Here is an 18,517-nt window from a genome sequence, read left to right as displayed (position 1 = left end):
GCAACATAATAAAAACTTGTAGGAAATGTAGCAAGTTGTGTCTCCTAGATTTTTTGGAACAATAACTCCTCTATAGGCATGGTTTATCCATAGGAATTGAATTGATTGGTCTCCATCGTCCTCTTCCTTGAATGCAGTAATCGCCACCCTTTGCATCACTCTTCATTTTCCTAAAAGTTAGAAACATCCAAAACATATATGCAAGATAACATTCCTACTCTTATTCATATATTAGAACATATCTTAAGATATTTATATGAAATACTACATTCTATGTATAATATTAAGCAAAGTATATCATACGCACTACCCATAGGTTTAGTAAGTTCTATCTGTCTCGGGCATAAGTTCACAAGATATTTACACAAATGTTTTGGAAATGTTTTTGACAAAGCACAAAGAGTAAGTCCAAACTATGAAAACTATATCAAAATTAAGACATTAATATGCCTTATCATCTGCCCCCCACTATTCAAATGCTTGTCCTCAAGCATTATACTTCCTTTCTGATTTGTCTTCCTAGTTGTATATACTTGGCCACCCTATTAATAGATGCCTCATAATTGATAGGGATATGTGGTTCTACCTTTTTGAAAGCTTTTGGGAATCGGTTCCATTGGTTCCTAAGCCTTGCAATAGCTCTTTGCTATGTAAAGTTTGGAAGTTTCTGGTAATTTCTATAAACCTTTTCTCTTTCTACAAACACTTTCTCCTTGATCTCTAGTTTTAGTTTCCCATAGGTTAGTTTGAACCAGTCTCTTAGAAGGTCATCAAGTTTGCATGATTTAGCCCATAGTGGTAATGGTTTAGATTTCTCAAAATCTCTATAGGCATTTAATTGCCTATCATAGTTTGTCTTGTTGTGCATCTTGGACATTAAAGCTCTGAGGTGAACATCCCCTATGTAAAAGAAAGGGTTTCAATCTGTCTCATGTGGAATTATGAAATTATGTAAATAAAGTTCACACAACAAATTCTTCTACCATGAAGGCAAAGTCTGATAAACATTGTATAAATCTTGAGCATTTTTAAATTCACAATCAACATCCCTTGTTGCCATCATTAGTTGAAATAGAAAAAATTGCTCCTTCAGACAAATGGAATACACCCTTGGTGGTGGCCTACAAGCCATTACTTGGTCAAATAACTTTCAAGCCTTATTCATTCATTGTTTCTATTTCTCAAGTTGCTCTTTTAGTGACTCAATTTCCTCATCTTTGTCAAATATTACTTTTGCATTTGGTCTCTTTATTGCCTCCACAAGGCCTTTTGAAAAATGAAGTGATTGCACATACCAAATAATATAGATTGAATTGTAGATGAAGGGAATTCTTGAGCCATAGATTTCTTCTTTTTTTCCTTAGCAACTTGCTAGAAGTAATGGGTATACTAGGAGGATCTATAAGGCATGATAGAAACATTAGAATATATAAGGATTGGTGGAAAATTAGGTTGATCATTTTTAGGGGATTTTTCTAAGACAACAACATGGTTTGACTCACACATTTCTTGATTTGCTTGTACATTTCATTAACAGGCTCATTTTCATTTGTTTCCACATTTTGGGGTTCCAACCATATAAGAGAGTCATCTGGAATATTCTCAACCATTGATTGTATATGAGATTTTGAGATTGAAGAATTTAGGTTTTTAGTGGAAACTGGGGATACTTGAACTCACATACAAGGTCTTTGATGTACAAGAACCTCTTTAACTTCTATTGTTTTGTGGTTCCACTTTGGTTTAGGTGCTACTAGGGTAGACATTATAGGAGTGGTTGCTGCAAGAAGATACCTTTTTCTCTTTTTTTCTTTAATAGAAGGGTTTTGGGCTTCCTTTTCAAGATTACGGCTCTCTTTACCAACCTTATGCTTGCCTTTATCTCTTGAAGAGCTAAGTATATCACCCTCTGAAATAGGTTCAATAGGTTTATCAGGAGAGGGTAATGCTGGTTCTTTTTCTATTTCAGCCAGATTCTGACTAGGCTCTACAATTTCTTCCTCATTCCCTAAATTTTGTGGAACAGGGTTGGCTTAAGGCTGTAAGGTCTTAAATTCAAAAAATTCTACCCATGATATAGAGGATGAATCCCTAAGAGACCTTTCAACTAAAAGTTTGATGAAGGCATGATGAGAAATAGAATTTGCATTTCCTTTGTGAGTTTCTTCAGAGCTAATACACAACATATTATAAAGGAAATTGGGGACATTAACTTGAATGTTGTCTTACACAATTAAGAAACTTAAAATGGTGACTGTGCAAGTTTGAATACCTACCTTTGCATGTCAGATACCTAATGATATGGGTTTTTCTAGATATGGAACTAGGAGAAAGAGTCTTTTACACCCTTGCTTTAAAATTTCTAGTAGAGGGTCACCTGACTGAGAGAACTATGCCTGCGATGACCTGACATCATGTTCATTTAGATAATGTTCCCCATTAGTTGGTAGTCCTATGACTTCTACTATTCTCTCCTCAGTGGCAATTATGATTAATCCCTATACTATGGTTTTCCACTAGTACATTTGACCCCATTTTTAGACCATCTATTAAAATGGGGTCAAATTGGTCAAAACATGCAAATAAAAACATCTTTTTTTTTCAATCCATGCTCATGTTGGTCAAAATTTTGACCAATGCATATTTTTCCCTACGTGTTGGTTGAAATTTTGACCAACATAGGCCTCATCATGTCAAATTTAAAAAAAGTTCTATTTCGCGCCTAGTCCAAGGTTCAGCCAATGAGCGTGGCTTGCAATCATTTGGAGCTCACAAGTGATCAGGCATTGAATTCCTTTCTATTTTTCCATTTCTAGCTTTAATTCTTTCTCTTTTCATTCTCGGATTGATTAAATTTGTGTTGTCATTTATGTTCACACAGTTTAATGGGCGCTGTGATTGTCGAAAACCTAACATGCAAAAGTACCAATAAAAGGTTCACAAAATTAGTTCTTTCTTTGAAGATCTTCAAGTTCACTATATCATCAAGGAGGATAATTCCCACACATGCTCCCTCGTACAGGAATGCTTTATGTAGCTTGCTCTTTTATAGGAAAATTTAGGGCATTTTTTGGTTTGTTTTTTCCCTTTAGGGTTTCGCAATGGAGAATGTAAGAGGATAGTTTTTTAGCTGTGACATGACGAATCGAGATGCGTTGGAGTGCTTCATGGGCATTCCTTGCACTTATTTGATATTATGAGGTTTTTCTGTTAGGGTTTCTTAGAATTTGGTACTAGGTAGTCTGTTTGTATCTTGCTTTCTAATATGTCAAATCCTCTCAATATCTTTATGGGGTAATTATTTGTTTCTTTCTAATTATATAATTTTGATGGGTTTTCTTTGTTTTATTTTTTGCAGGAGAACAACTTGCTTCAGGTGTTGATGGTACACAACTATTTCACTGCTAAAACTTATCTTATTATTCTTTGTGACATCACCTTTTGCATTTGGTGGTCAACTTTTCTTTTTCCATACAGTATAAGTTGTTCTTGTGATCTTTCATTTATCTTGGTTGCAGTAGAGCTTGCATATAGAAGACATGATTCATTCTAGCAGGACCTTATTTTATTCCAGTAGAATATTTTTTTTGTATGGATATCTACTTTCAACTACTTGCTTAAGCTGGAAGATGCTACTATAATTGAATTTGTAGGTGGGCAGCTAGTTATATGGAAACTACATTATGTTGAGAATGGGAATAGTTGGAAAGTATTGAAGACACTCTCGTAAGTTGCTTTTGTGATGCTCTTCTTGCAATTAATTATAGCTTGATTGCTCTTTTATTTCTTATTACATATGTTTCTCTTGATGCAGATTCCATCGCAAGGATGTTCTTGACCTACAGTGGTCACTAGATGGCAATTTCTTGATTTCTGGTTCAACTGATAATTCTTGTATCAAATGGGATGTTGCTAAAGGTAATATTAATGTTTTTCTACATTTATGTGTCAAGATGGTTTAGTGTTTTGTTTCCTTAACCCTACTTGTAAAAATCTAATGACATAGTTCCTTATTTTTCTAGGTAGCATAAAACAGATTTTGGATGCTCATTTGCATTATGTTCAAGACATTGCTTGGGATCCAACAGGAGTGTATGTGGCATCAACAAGTTTTGACAGGACATTCAAAATCTATATTAACAAGCCACAGAATGGTAGAACAAGGGGCCAAGAGGAGATGCATTATGCTTGTCAACATGTGATTGGAAAGGTTGAATCAAAAAAGAAGGTAACAACAAGATTCTGGAAAAGGGTTCTTTTTATGAGTTTAATACAAACACCCTATTTGTAGGGTAAAGGAATTCTGTTTTATATTGTAGTAATTTTTTTTCTTATGCATGTTACTATTTTTGAAATAGAGCATATCAAAGCTACATCTTTTCCATGATGATAAATTGCCATCATTTTTCAAAAGATTGCAGTGGTCACCCGATGGCTCATTTTTAGTTGTTCCAGCAGGTGCAGCATAAAACTCTAAGAAAAATTGAAAAGAAAAATGCTAGTTATTATTATGTTTGTTAATTTATTTCATTAATTGTTTTTGATAAAAGTCTTTTCTAACTGTAGTAGTATTCTTGGCTAAAAACTTATGATCAATCAGTTTGCTACACTTTTCACGTGTCGTTCTTGAGATTTTCAAACTGCTTCTAATTTTTTCTCATATATCTATCTTTCTGTCGGCTCTTTCACACTGAAATAGAATGAAGTAGAACATAGAGACTTTTGAAGAATTTTAGTTTAGAGTTCAACATTTTAAAATTTTAAGTGGGTTTATCTTTAAATTAAAATCTAAAACTTCAATGAAGTTTTAGGCTTAGAAAACATAGGTTTTTCTTAAAAATAGAAATCCTTAGTTCACAACAATCCAACCGTCTTAAGGCTGGTCCTTTTTTTTAACATAAACCCATTGAACTATAGGTGAACCTCCACCAAATTCCTCTTATTTTTGGGATGAGGCATTTTCCATAAGTGGGCACTTGGAGGAAATGTCCCCCTACCACATCGCCACCTTCGCCAAGATGCTAGGTTCATCCAATGACTCTTGGGAGTTTTTCAAATGTCTTGTTGATTCTTAGGAGTCTCTTATGGTCACTAGTTATAAATTCAACTAAAAACCAAAAAAGTGATAAAATTATGAAATTAACATTCATAATGAAAGTTTGTAAGGTTTTGGAGGCCTTCTTTGTGCTTGCTCATTCATAGGGGCTTGGTTCCTCAACCCCACCCCTCACAAGGACTTTGCCCCTAAACACTAGCAAGGGGTGTTGTACCTTGACCCCATTGAGGGATGTACCTATGAACATTTGTAAGGAGCATTGCCCCTTGACCTCATTGGTGATAGCACTTCAAACCTCATAAGAGGCATTGCCCCTTAACCCCAAACCTCCACCCACCATTTTTATTATTTATGAAATCATTGTCATGCTTTTTTACGTTTATTATTTTAAATTTTACTTTGAATGTGAAAGTATCATTTGCAATTCTATACTTATTTTTGGCTTTCTCCTAAAGTTCCAAAACTTATCCACCATTGCTAATGCTTCAATTTCAATGCAATGTGTCATGTTTTTAAATGTTTATTAGTTTAAACTTTACATAATATGCCAATGATGCATTTGCAATTCTTGTGCTTATTCCTTACTACATCTTTTATAACAATTGTTTCAAGTACTATTTGTATTTGCCCCACCACCCCTATGTAGTTATCCCCAAACTTAGGCCTATGGTCCTTTGTCTCTAAAACTTGTCCCACTTGTAGGAAACTTTATGGAACTATGCATAAACACTTAAATATAAAGTTAAATGTAACACCCTACTAGGGAACTTGAGAGGACAACATGAAATTATCTATTCTTTTGTATTTTGCATATGTATCTATCATTGCATTTCCAACAATAAAATTATTTGATGATAATAGTCTTTTCATCATACTTTGATGGATGTACGTGACCTACTCTAGAGCTCCCATTTTGGCATAGGGGGGGGGGGGGGGAAGATGCCAACACAGGTTGTGCTCACCTTTATTTTTGCATGTGAGTTTTTGGTCTGTTCGTTTAGCATAAAGATTTTTTTTCTCTTCAATTCCTTTCAACAAAAATAGATTTGTAGATTGAGTTTCTTTAGGAATTCTCTTTCAGTTGAGCTCGCAAGGGAGATCAGCTAGCGAAGATGCTCTGTTAGCTTTTAATATGCTTCATAGATGACATTGCATTATATGGTTTGAACAAGATGTGGAAAAAAAATATAAGTGTGTGATATTTTAGAAGATTGAAGATGAGCCCATTCCCAAGTGTACTAATGAATCTCAAAGCTCCTTTAGCCCAAGCATATCATGTCCTTCGAATGATCTTTCTAAAGCTGCATCAACACCATATCCTTCAGGTGTTTGATTCTTCATCTTTCTTCCTGTCGTTTCTCTGATTGTATTGATTTTCATTAATTTAAGAGGACACTAGATGACATGCTTCTATCTGTGAAATGCAAAAGTTGTATCACTGAACATGAACTATAGAAGAATTTATATGGTTTGGAGGGATGCTGCCCCACACTTCTTGTCACTGTCCTTGTAGTCAAATGTTGTTCTTGGACTCGTGGGATATTATTATTGGGTAAAGCTTAAACGGTCTTGAATTTGTTTGTTTGCTTTTGCTATTTGGGGTTCTGGGTTTCTAAAATATCTCAACAATGAAAAAGAATGTGCTAACCAACTCTCTAGTAGGCTCCTCTTAATTGGGTACTTCACGTGGGTTGCCAGACCGTAAGGTGCTTCCTTTATTCAACAAGTGGTGAGTGCTTAACCTGGAGAACCTTGTGGTCTCATTGTTCTTGTCTTCATGCTTCTCAATCTCATGATCAAGCGCCAAAATCTCTATTGTAGGGCCAATGTATGAATCATTTTTTATCCCCAAATAAAGTTTTCCTTTTAATTTTTTCTCTTTCTATCATTTGCCCCTGCTTTGTATATTCCTCTTGTTTGGCTTGGACTTAAGTATTTTTAGTCCTTTAAAATAATGATCAAGCCGTCTTCTAGTGACATAATCATCCTCTCACATCTGTTCATCATATTTTTATTATGAATTTTCCGTTCACCAATCTATGTTAAACTAATCAGCAAAGCTTTGGTCCTTTGAGTTGCAGTGATTTTGAGAAAAAACCTAACTTTTAATCACCATATCTTAAATGAATTTTCACATTGAGCTGATCACAGTTTTTGATAAATTGTAGTTGATATTGTGCACATGTTGAATTGTATCAAGAGATCCAATACATAATACCATCACTCATGCTAATAATGAGTCTCGAAGAGTGGTCTAATTCGATTCAAAGTTTGTGTATGCGATTTTTCTCCCAGAGTTTTTTTTCTTAATAGAAGTAAACCCTATCATTTCAGAACAATCTTTGTGTGACCAGTCCTTTCACGTAAGTTCCCCTTGGTTTCTACCAGCTTTGTTGTTTTCCCAATGCCATAACTCAAATAGAATTTCAATTTTAAACACCATTATTAGCCCATTTTTTTTAAGGTTATAAAATGTGAACCCTAGAAACTAAAAAAAAGCAAATAAATAAATAAAGCCCTAGGATGATAGTGAGTTAAAATCATAAAACAGATGTCAAAAAAGAGAGAAAAGAACATGATTATGGCCATTGTTGCATACTATTTAAAATACTCCCAAAAAGTTTGTCAAATTAGTGCAATATTATAAAATATCCTTTGCAATTACTTACAAATGTATCAAATGTTGTCAGATTGTTGAAGTAGTGTAGTGCCTGCCCCTGGTTCACATTTTGTTACCATTGCTGAACTCTTTTAGAACTAGTTTTATGTTGCTAGTTAGCAGCATTCTTTTGAGATTATCAGATATTGTGCTATGGATTCAATTTATTATGTGATGAGATTACTTAGACTCTACATTTCATGTATGTATGATGATTATTTTTAGTGTTCACAATTATTGATGATGATTATTACATTGCTTTCAATTATTAATGATGATTAGTAAGATGATTTATTATCATATGTGCTTTCTTATGGATACTTACCCCATACTTGCATGTGTATGGTGTGCGTGCTTGCCTTGCGTGTTTGCTTTTGTATGGCATGTCTAATGTGGTTAAGGAAGGGAGTCATAGTCACCTGGTAGTCGGGATCTATACGATGCACCACTTCCTACCATTGTCTGTTTAGTTTAGTATATATTGTGTTTGTACATGCATAATTTTTATGCAGGTTGCAGGTACTAGGTATTGACTTCTCTGAATTGCCAAGATGAGCGTACCCTATCACATTATCTCAATGATAAGAGAGGGGAGATAAATTCTCAAGTCCAAATCCCAACCCTTTGAGCCATTTTTCCTAATTGGAAAATTAGGACAAGTATCTGAGTTGAATACCCACCGAATGTGTCGGATGACGTATTTTGTGATTTTTAACCCTTTAGATTTATTTTGTATGATTTGTTCTATGATGGGTTTTCATATTTTATCTTGGAGGTCTATGGTGAGTTTTCCATTAATTAAGTCTTAATAAATAGATTTAATTAATAAATTATTTATTTGAGAAAATTAATAAAATATCATGATCTTTGATATTTTGATTGTAATTAATTAAATGTGAGTTATTGGAGAAAAGGAATTAAATAAAAGAAAACTAGAAATTAAAATTAATAATAAGTATAAAATAATAATAAAGTAATAAATAAAATAATAATAATAAAAGTTATAAAAATTAAAGTGAAAGTTATAAAATTTAAATAGAGATTATTTAAAAAGTAAATCGGAGTTATAAGCTTGCATGAGAATTAACATGTGTCATCAACACAGGGGTTAGTGCATCAATTAAGCACAAGGTGTCTACAATTCTATGACTCATAAAAAATAATTGGAAAAGACCCATGCTTAGTTGGTGACACCTTTCAGCGGTTTCAAGAAACATTCCAAAGGTTTTTTGAGAGCTCTTGATATTTAGGCATTCATAAAAGCTTAAATGAAAAGCTTAATGGAAGCTACAAACTTAATAGAAGCCTCGAGCTACAATCTAAAAAAAAATAGAAGCTTCAAAGCTTACATGCATGAGAGAAGATTCATATGCTCATATATTTTCTACTTGCTTCTATGCTCCTTCTAGCACTTCTAATCACTTGGAGGATTCGATCGGCTTGGATTCTTTGAAGAATTGTGAATGATGGAGAAGGAAGGGATTTTCTATGGACTTCTGAGGCATGAAAAATTAGTATCAGTGTCTAGGTGCACTCGTGATATTCTCATATTTCCTTTGCACTCTTTATCTTCTTGTCTTCATCATATCTGTTTTATGTGTCTGAATACTCTCTGTATTTGAAATTGGAATCTAGATATTTTATTTGGATGAGAATAAAACAATAGAAAAATATTAGATCAAATTAAGAAGAAATAATTAGATCTTAATCGAGTTTGGGTTTGAATTTATACTGTGAAATTAGATAGACAAGATTTGAAATTAAAATAGAAATTCTAAGTTGAAAATTTGTATGATTAGATGTAATCTTTCTATCAAGTTATATTTTCAAATGCGTATGGACAAACCTATTAGATGGATGAATGGGTAAATTTAGAGAACAATTACATTTTAAGAGAAAATTCTTAATTCATCACAGATTGACCTGTCGCTGCCCCTTAGATAGACCCGAACTCAGTCATTCATAAATTTTTATTGGGATCGAATTTATTCGATCGCTCTAGTCAGAATTGGTGCAACTTGGCCCTCTCCAACATATTTAAATTTCAGCCCGATTCAACGGTTCATTAGGGAGATATGGCCGTCGTACTGAGACTGTTTTATTCAAGGACAAATATTTCTCCATTTTCCATAATCAAGAGTTCTTTATGCTTAAACTTCACAAAAATATATATCAAACCATGGAATGAATTAAAGATAGTATTGAAATCTTTCCTTATTAGAATCTTATTAATATGCATTAGTTTTATATGGTTTATTATCTAATCTAATTAAATCAAATTTAATTAAGATTAGTTAATAGTAGAAGAAGTGTAATTAATTATTAGTCAATTTAAGTAAATGGATGAGAGAAAATTAAAAGAAAGAGAGATTTTAATATAGTTTATATAACGAACTTTTTATAATGTATATTGAATACTATTTAATATATATTAAACAATTTTAGAGTTGTTTAATGAAGATGATAATGTTAAGAATTTGGAGATTATTCATGTTAAATCTACAATGAGTCTTATTGGTTTGTGATAGGGATCTCTTTCAAACAACGTTTATATAGACAAAATATTATTAGAACAATTAAAAAATGGAGTCTAATGGTTGATTTTAATATTGATTAAATAATTGTAAGTTGATAATTTATATTATGTTGATGTAAATTTAGAAGCTCTGAATGATATTGGATTAAGACTGAATTATTATGTTATTGGTTAATACGTTTGAATATCTTAATGGAGTTAAGAGTTAGCCAAATATTAACTAATGAGTTTATGGAAGGATTCTATAGATCGAGTATGTATAGTTTGAGGAGTTTATTATTTATTAATGTTTGTAAAGACTAGCAAACTATTAATGGTTTAAATAGATGTCAACAAATTTGATTAGAGTTAATCTAGTGGAGATTATTTATTGATTGAATTTTGGTAAAAGATAATAATTTTTGGAGTTGGATTATAATTAATTTTTAATCAATTGATATTCATTGAGTTGATATTATAACTATGATATTAATAATTAAGTTGTGCAATAAAGTCTTATTTGAAAAGATTAATGATAATATGAATTTGTTAAGGGAATGTTGGTATTCTTTGAAAGATGACGAATATGGTCATTTAAGATTTTCAATAATTATTATTGAATTATTAATATGATCTTTTGAGTATTGAATTATAGTTGACTCTTATCATACAGAATTATAGTTAGTTATGAGTCAATTGATATTAATTGGAATGTTGCCTTGGATATGTAATTATTAATTAAATTAATTAGAGTTAATTAGATTTAATTAATAATCAAGTTATGTAATAATGTTTTAATTGATATGCTAATATCAATTTCTTTAGCAAAGTTGTGAAGTATTTACATCGAAGTTGATAAGTTGTACTCTCATGACTTGAATAACGACCTTAGATGTTTTAATGGTGAGACTTAGTATTATTGAATTGAAAACTATTAGATGTTAATAGGTCATGGATGGTGTACCTATATTAATTGTTTGATTTAATTGATCATTTTAATAAAGTTATAATTCTTCTTAATTGGTTCTTTTATAAATGAATAATGATCATTGATTTATGAAGAACGTTAATCAATTAGAATATGGATCATGGTTAAATATAAAGGACAATTTAATTAAGGTCAATGATGATCAGTTTAGTGAATATTTATCCTTAAGTTATTCTTAGAATGTAATTCTTAATAAGAGAAGGGTAATGCTATCGAAGAACAATTGGGTTGACTTGTAGGTCAAATAATGATAAAATTTAAAACACTTGAAGTATACTTGCAAAAAAAAAACTGGAAACCCCTACACATTATTCAACTATGTGAATTTAGTAAACCAAACATGTGTTTGCATCGTGCATTCTATATGCTTCTTGTTTTGGGTTTTGGGTTGACTAGTGTTGACCAGTCCTAGGATGTTATCAGAGGCTCGGGGGTTATGAGATGTGATGGCATGTTGATCTTATTTGGTCTCGATCTTTATAAGCCCAACCATGGTAATGTGATCGTATGCTCTATGAAATGTTTGTATTTACTGATTGTTATTGTTCAATAGTCTTCATGTGTGAAGCTGAGAGGTATGTGTATGAGATAGTTGAGCTAATCATTTTTGAGTCATCGATCAGTTATCCTTAGATTATTTTCTAGTCGCCATGATGGGACTGAAATATAGATTTATTTCTTGATGATGTCATGTTATGACATATTTGACTCAACCATTTTGGAGTCTTCGATCAGTATGATTTTGAGATATTCTTGGTTGCTTGTTGAGAACCATTTATCTTGATATATATTTTGGTTATTGAGAACCAATTGATACTTATGGTTATCAGTGATGCCTTCAGTTGCCAATAGAGAACTATTGTGGTCATGATTTTCTATGGATGCTTTTTCAGATGCTCATGGAGATTTGATGATTCTTATTATGGATATTTGATGCTTTTATGCATATTTGATGATTTTATTATGGATTATCTTTTATGATTTTGAGATTTATGATTCCACGAGTTTAGGTTAGGTAATCTACTTGTAGTATCGGGAAGTGGCTTGCAATGGGGGCAGAGGCCCTAAGTGGCTGCCAAGGTAACTCATTGTAAGTTTTGTTAATAAGTGATAATATTTACACACCAAATGGGGATTAAATGAACCTAAAAAGATAATTGTTTTGATGTTCTCGCCCATGCCTTGAGTGCTTGTATAGGCTAGGATGGGAGTAGTGAGAATGCATGGTTGCGACCGTGCATTCCGTAATGCCTCGTCAGTATGAGAGGATACTAGTGGCCGCATGAGATCAGTATGGACCCGTGGAGTTTAGCTAACTGCTAGGGTAACTTGTACGTGATAATTGCGATGACACTTTCTCGCTTGCAGAGTAGGTTTCTTACAAGTCTTTGTGTGCCTCTGGGAATTAGATGTCGCTTTTGTGTGATGGAACCTTTGAGTTAGTATACTTTTAGGATTCCTGGACTTATAGAGATTTGTGCTTCGTGAATTGATATCCTGTTTGGGACTTGAGATTATCTCCTCAGCACGGTCAGAGTGGACCACTTAGGTTCCACGTGGTCGGATGGTAGTGTATTTTCACTTTTATCATTTGAGATCCGTCCGAGACATCGTGGATGGAGTATCCTTGGTTGGTATTTATTCTTTATTATGTTCTTGGAGCATTATGATAGATAATATACCTTATGATGGTTGTATTTACTGATATGTTTCTTATATTGATGATTTGCTTTACTTTGCATATGTTAGTTGATGATTTATTATGCTTTACTTTGCATGTTAGTAGGATGGTTTAGGAGTGACATTCCTGCTATGTTAATACCGATGATCTCTTTGGTGCTTTGGAATGTTACGCATGGAGGGATGGCTAGGATCCACGATGGTCTAATGATGCTATTTACATTTGGGAGGAACCGTGCACTTAGTTATTTATGTTTGTGATATATGGTTATCTTTTGTGATGGATGTTTATATCTTTTGTGATAATGTATCATGTATGATATGTGATTTCATTTATGTTATTGCATCATGGATTAATATTAGATGATGATGATGTACTTTATTTACTCGGATGTTTATTCTTTTAAGCTTTTCATACCCTGTGATATGTACAGTGGATGATTGAGCTAAACTAAAATATAATTACAAAAAGACACTTGTATATTGTTTAAGTACATTGGATGTATAATTGTTATTTCATAATGATGAGATGTTAGATGAATAGTTAATTTAGATGTGATACAACGTTAAGGGATCTTTAAAGAATGTAGCCTGTTATGTATATATGTTATGTTTATTTTCATTTGAATTGTTGCTATTGCTTCCGCAAATGTTATGAATGGTTTTATCTTTCATGTTTAAAAAAAAAATTGTTTGGAAAACTTAGTAAAATTCTTTGGATCCCTTGGCGAGGCAATACAAGTAGTGAAACATGATAGGAAAAATTTGAAACGAATGGGTTTTGATGCTTTTTTGGCTATTAACTATCATTATGCACTAGTGGGTGTGTTTTTCCCATTTACTCATGCTTCTTGACGAGGAACCCCCAAAAAACTTGCTAGTGAGTTTACTTACCCAAAGAGATTACTTTGTGAGTGCTTGCAAGTTGGTGAGTTTGCAAGGGAAAATAAAACAGTTACATAAATATCTCACTTTAGTGTCTGTGCACTTATATGAATGTGTGTTTGCAAGGGAAAATAAACTAGTTACATAAATATCTATGCTATTTAGGTAAGTAGAGTGTTTATTTAATAAATGCCTTAATTAAATAAGCAAGGAATATATCATTCACAATGCTAAATTTTAGGGCTTGTTAAGTTTATTTCCTTAGTACATTCAAACTGAAAGTTTACCTATGGGAGTGGAGACCGAAACTGAATTTGTTATGTTGATTTGAATTTTGAACTGTACTTGAGGTTGTTAGATGATTTTCTTAGATCCTTCGAACCGAGATAACTTTGCTTTGGTTCATCTATATAAGTGGATAACTGACCTTCACAATTGTGAAACTTTATTTGATGTATGCATATGAATTGTAGGTAACAAAAATGATTTGGGAGAATTTTAACTACTGGAATTGCTCACCTCTATCTTTTTAAATTTGAATTTTGTATGGAAATCGCATTGTTTACAATCACTTTTGGAGCATGTAATAAATCATGAGGGTTACATTTTTAGTCAGCCACCTTAATTGGATTGATTATTTGGCTTTGGAACAATGGTTGAAGATAAGCAACAAGCTTGCAATGGCTAATGTCATGGTGTATTAATGCTCTATGATTAATATTCTTCAAATACTCTTAATGATTTCTAGGTTAATCCTCTTTCTAGCATGATTTTAAATGAATGAATGTCTTTTAAAAAATACTTTGAGTTTGATCAATTATTCTCGATACAAGTTGGTGTCGAGTTTCCTTTTTATTATTTTGCAGATCTGTTGCTATTTATTTAATGTGCAATTGTGGAGAATTTTTCAGATTATCGACTTTTGTGTTTCTAAAGTTTTCTTACAAGTAAGAAACATTACTTGATTAAAAAATTAGATATCTATCAATTAATAGTCTAATTTTTATTATAGATATCTATTTTGCTGCTAAAACTTGCGATAGGTTAATAAGTAGCATTTGATTTTTAGAGGGTTAAACTTGAAGAATGATTTCATACAAAAAGAAACTGTACATTACAAGGGATTGGATTTGTCCTATGGTAAACTACAGAATCTAAGTCAAATGTGCTATGAAATTATATAGAAATATTATAATTCTGTAGTCAAATATCTGGAACCCTAAAACTTGGAGTGAACACATAGCAATGTTTTTAATACTATAAGAGGAATTACTTCTCTTCCCAGTCATCAGGAGTATTAAAATTGAGAAACACTATAGATAACTAGAAATCATTGAAATATTCTTGGGACAGATGGGATATCTATAAATATGATATGGAGGTATTACAAAAAACTTAAGGGCAATCTTAGAGATGTGGCTTAAAAAAAGTCCCAAATGAAAATTGCACTCTCATAATTGGAAACATTTCTCTTAAGGTTAGAGACGAGTTATCAATAAATTTGCAATAATAAAATATTGTCTACACCACCATCCTGCTATGAACTTGGCCAAACTATGGTAATCATGGGATTAATGTCTAGATTGGACAGGGAAGAACTTGGCTAACATTAGATATTCACTTTAATCAAAAAATTGTTGATTAAATATGAAACAAAGAACAAAGTAGTATCCCTTCATCATATCATATCATCTATTCCTTCCTCCCGCTTCGGCAGTCTACTGCCAATTTGGTCCCTGCTGTACAGCTAAATGATATTTTTGTATTTGAAAGTTTAGTTTGCGTTCTGTATTTGCGCAGCATGCTAGTTTATGGGCCAAACATGACCTTTGAGAAGACGTAGAAATCAGATAACCTTGAAATATCCAGAGCATCTTACACATTGAATCCATCTCAGTGCAAAGGAAATATATCATTTTTTTCTGTATTGAGATTGTGGCTCAAAAAGATGCGCAATGTAAATCTAGAAGAAAAAAAGATTACTACAGTGGATTGTGGAAACACATTTGTTGACCCATTGAATAGACGTTGATGGTTCTATGAGTTTTGTCATTTATGAAAAGAAACTCGCATGTTGAATTGATTTGCAATTTTTGATGATGCTAACTGAGTTCAAGAACTGGTCTCTCAGTTATTTCATTTAAAGGACTGTGAAAAGTCATAACAATTCTGTTGCATTCATTCTTGTGATAATTATATTATTGGCATTTTTAGTGGTAATTTTTATGTTTTATAGAGAGAAGACAGATTACAAGACCAAATTATTGGCATTTGTAGATGTATTTTTTTTACTTTTAAAGAGAAGGAAGACAGATTACAAGGCTGATTGTTTTATAAATAATTAAAAATTAAGTCACTAAGATTTATTATATTATGTTAGAATTATTCTTACTCTTTTTTATTAGTACTTGTTATAGGTAAAATTTTATTTATTTACTGAAATCTTAATTGTTGAATTGGCTTCAATTTTTTTATTAACTATTAAATTGATATGTAAAAAAATATTTTATTAAAAAAAAATCTAAGAAAATTGTCTAGATGTCATAAGAGTAATTTTAAAATATAAGTTTTCTAGGTCTAAAAATAAATGTCTATTATAAATTTTCTTTGAAGTTGTTATTTATAAATTATAAAAAACAATTTATATAGATAGATATCTAATTTTTATTATTGAAAAATGCAAAAAATCAATTAATAGTCTAAGTTTTATTATAGATATCTAATTTTGATTGGTTTTTGTGGTGAGATTTAGTTCTGCATTTCTTATGTCTCCTTAGTGACAGCTTTGGTATTTATTTAGAGATGGTGTAAGTGAAGGACAATTAAATACCAAGTTCTACTTTATGAATTGGATGCTATTTGCAAGGTCAGTTTCTTGATACTCACTATAGTACTTGCTATTCAATTGAGATTGACACGGCTCATTAGTTTGTTTGTATTCTCTTTGGATTTTGTTAAAGAAGACAGTTGAATGCTATATGAACTAAAAGTTCTGTGGTGTGAACAGGGTTGTGCAACTCTTGAGCCAAATTACTAGCCCCCAGTGACATTTGTTGTTGTTCAAAAGTGGCACCATACTAGACTATTTGCAAACAACCATGCAGATAGGCATTCTATAGACAGAAGTGGGAACATCTTGCCAAGTAGGAAGGTCCTATAAGGCTATATAGTACTGTTCTGCTCTATTCAAAGGTGTCAATTAGTAATGTTGATGTGGGTTTCCTATATTTTGTTAGGCACTGTGGTTGATTCCAAAATTTTCCATCCCATGGAATTTGACTTTTATCTCTGCAGTCATACTAGGATACAGGTATAATACTTATTTCTTAGATCAACTTGTCATGCTTTCTTTGCTATGTATTATAACAAAAATTGATCTAGTTTTTATCATTTATAGGGGACCAACAGACCAACACATTATCATGTGCTTTGGGATGAGAACAAATTGCTAGATCGAGAATGTGACTGAAGGATTAGGGGATGCTCGACATTCAATATTAGGCATCTCTGGAAGCAGTACATGGTCAATGCTCAGGTATAACTCAAACCACTCCATTCTCATAGATTTTACTCTTGGGCTTAAAAGTACTATTTTGTCATTTTAAGTAATGGATAGATGTGAAATTGTTAAGCTTTGAGTACAAATGAAATCAAAGATTGTTTGATAATCTATTTAATGGTAATGGTTGCCTATCAATATTCCCATAGGCCCTGTAAGAATATGCCAACTGCCTATAGTCATACACACAAATCGAGAATTGGATGAAAAAATGTAACAGTAGTACCCTTAATACAAGGAGAAAACAAATTGAAAATGGACTTTGATCCAATGATAGGTGGTTTGCAAACCACTTGTCAAGATGGATTGAATATTCATGTGATAAATGTTCCCCAGTTCTTCAGAGTGCATTTGTGGAGATTATCATTTCGTGCTAGTTTTGTTGTAGTCATTTTCTCAACCTGTGTTCCCGACCACTCCATATCTTCCATCTCCTTGTCTATGCGTGCCCAAATTCTATGTTGTTAAGCTTGAAAGCATTTTGAATAGAGGCAAGTTGAGTTCATTGTTTGTTGATAGATCCTCCGAGATCATAAATGAAAAATGATAGTGGGATCCTGACAAGGCATGATGTTGCCCTTTCTCCTTCTTTCTAGCTATTTGATCAGTACCAATAGTCCTATATATAGATTAAGAATTGGTTGATAACACATAATAGCCATAATACAAAGATAAAAAAAAGACAAATTAAAACCAACAAAGAGTGGGTGGCAAGCCACTATTCAATAAGGATTGGTCATGCATGCCCTGGACGCAACCCAAAAATTCTAGTTGTCTTTATGGAGATTATTGTCACTTGCCATTTCTACAACAGTTTTGTCTTAAGCTCTTAATGGCCATTGAGAAGATATAGAAAGTGTAAGTTTCATTGGGATGAGAAAGAGAACATAAGGACTGAGTCATGAAATGATGACACCATTAAGGCAATACTTGATATGTTGGATTGCACTTTTGATGTTTCTGACTACTAATATCAGTGAGTAAGGTGTAATGTCTCCTTTTAGGATAAATAGGGATAATGGGACGATTACTCTAATTCCTTAGATTTACATTATATAACTTCATAATAAAATTGTGTAATTGGTAATATGCTACTTGCTATCCAATTGATGATACACTATACAATTGCACAAGTTGGAAGTTTTAAAGGTAAGAAGTCTCCAAGTCCAATGCTT

General features: G+C 32.4%; 1 protein-coding gene across 1 annotated transcript; it reads left to right on the top strand.

Moving 5' to 3' along the window:
* Positions 1–3,137: 3,137 nt before the first annotated feature.
* Positions 3,138–4,469, top strand: LOC149553279 (chromatin assembly factor 1 subunit FAS2-like). The gene is made up of 6 exons (XM_089790311.1): positions 3,138–3,171; positions 3,359–3,385; positions 3,654–3,726; positions 3,815–3,918; positions 4,023–4,228; positions 4,359–4,469. Exons 1-6 carry the CDS (start codon positions 3,138–3,140, stop codon positions 4,467–4,469), a joined length of 555 nt encoding a protein of 184 aa, XP_089646437.1.
* Positions 4,470–18,517: the final 14,048 nt, after the last annotated feature.

Source organism: Cupressus sempervirens, chromosome 6 (genome assembly GCF_028749045.1).
Source record: "Cupressus sempervirens isolate cs-2001-9-10 chromosome 6, ASM2874904v1, whole genome shotgun sequence".
Classification (NCBI taxonomy): domain Eukaryota; kingdom Viridiplantae; phylum Streptophyta; class Pinopsida; order Cupressales; family Cupressaceae; genus Cupressus; species Cupressus sempervirens.
The sequence above is the reverse complement of the archived record's forward strand: the minus strand, read 5'-3'. Positions and strand labels throughout refer to the sequence as shown.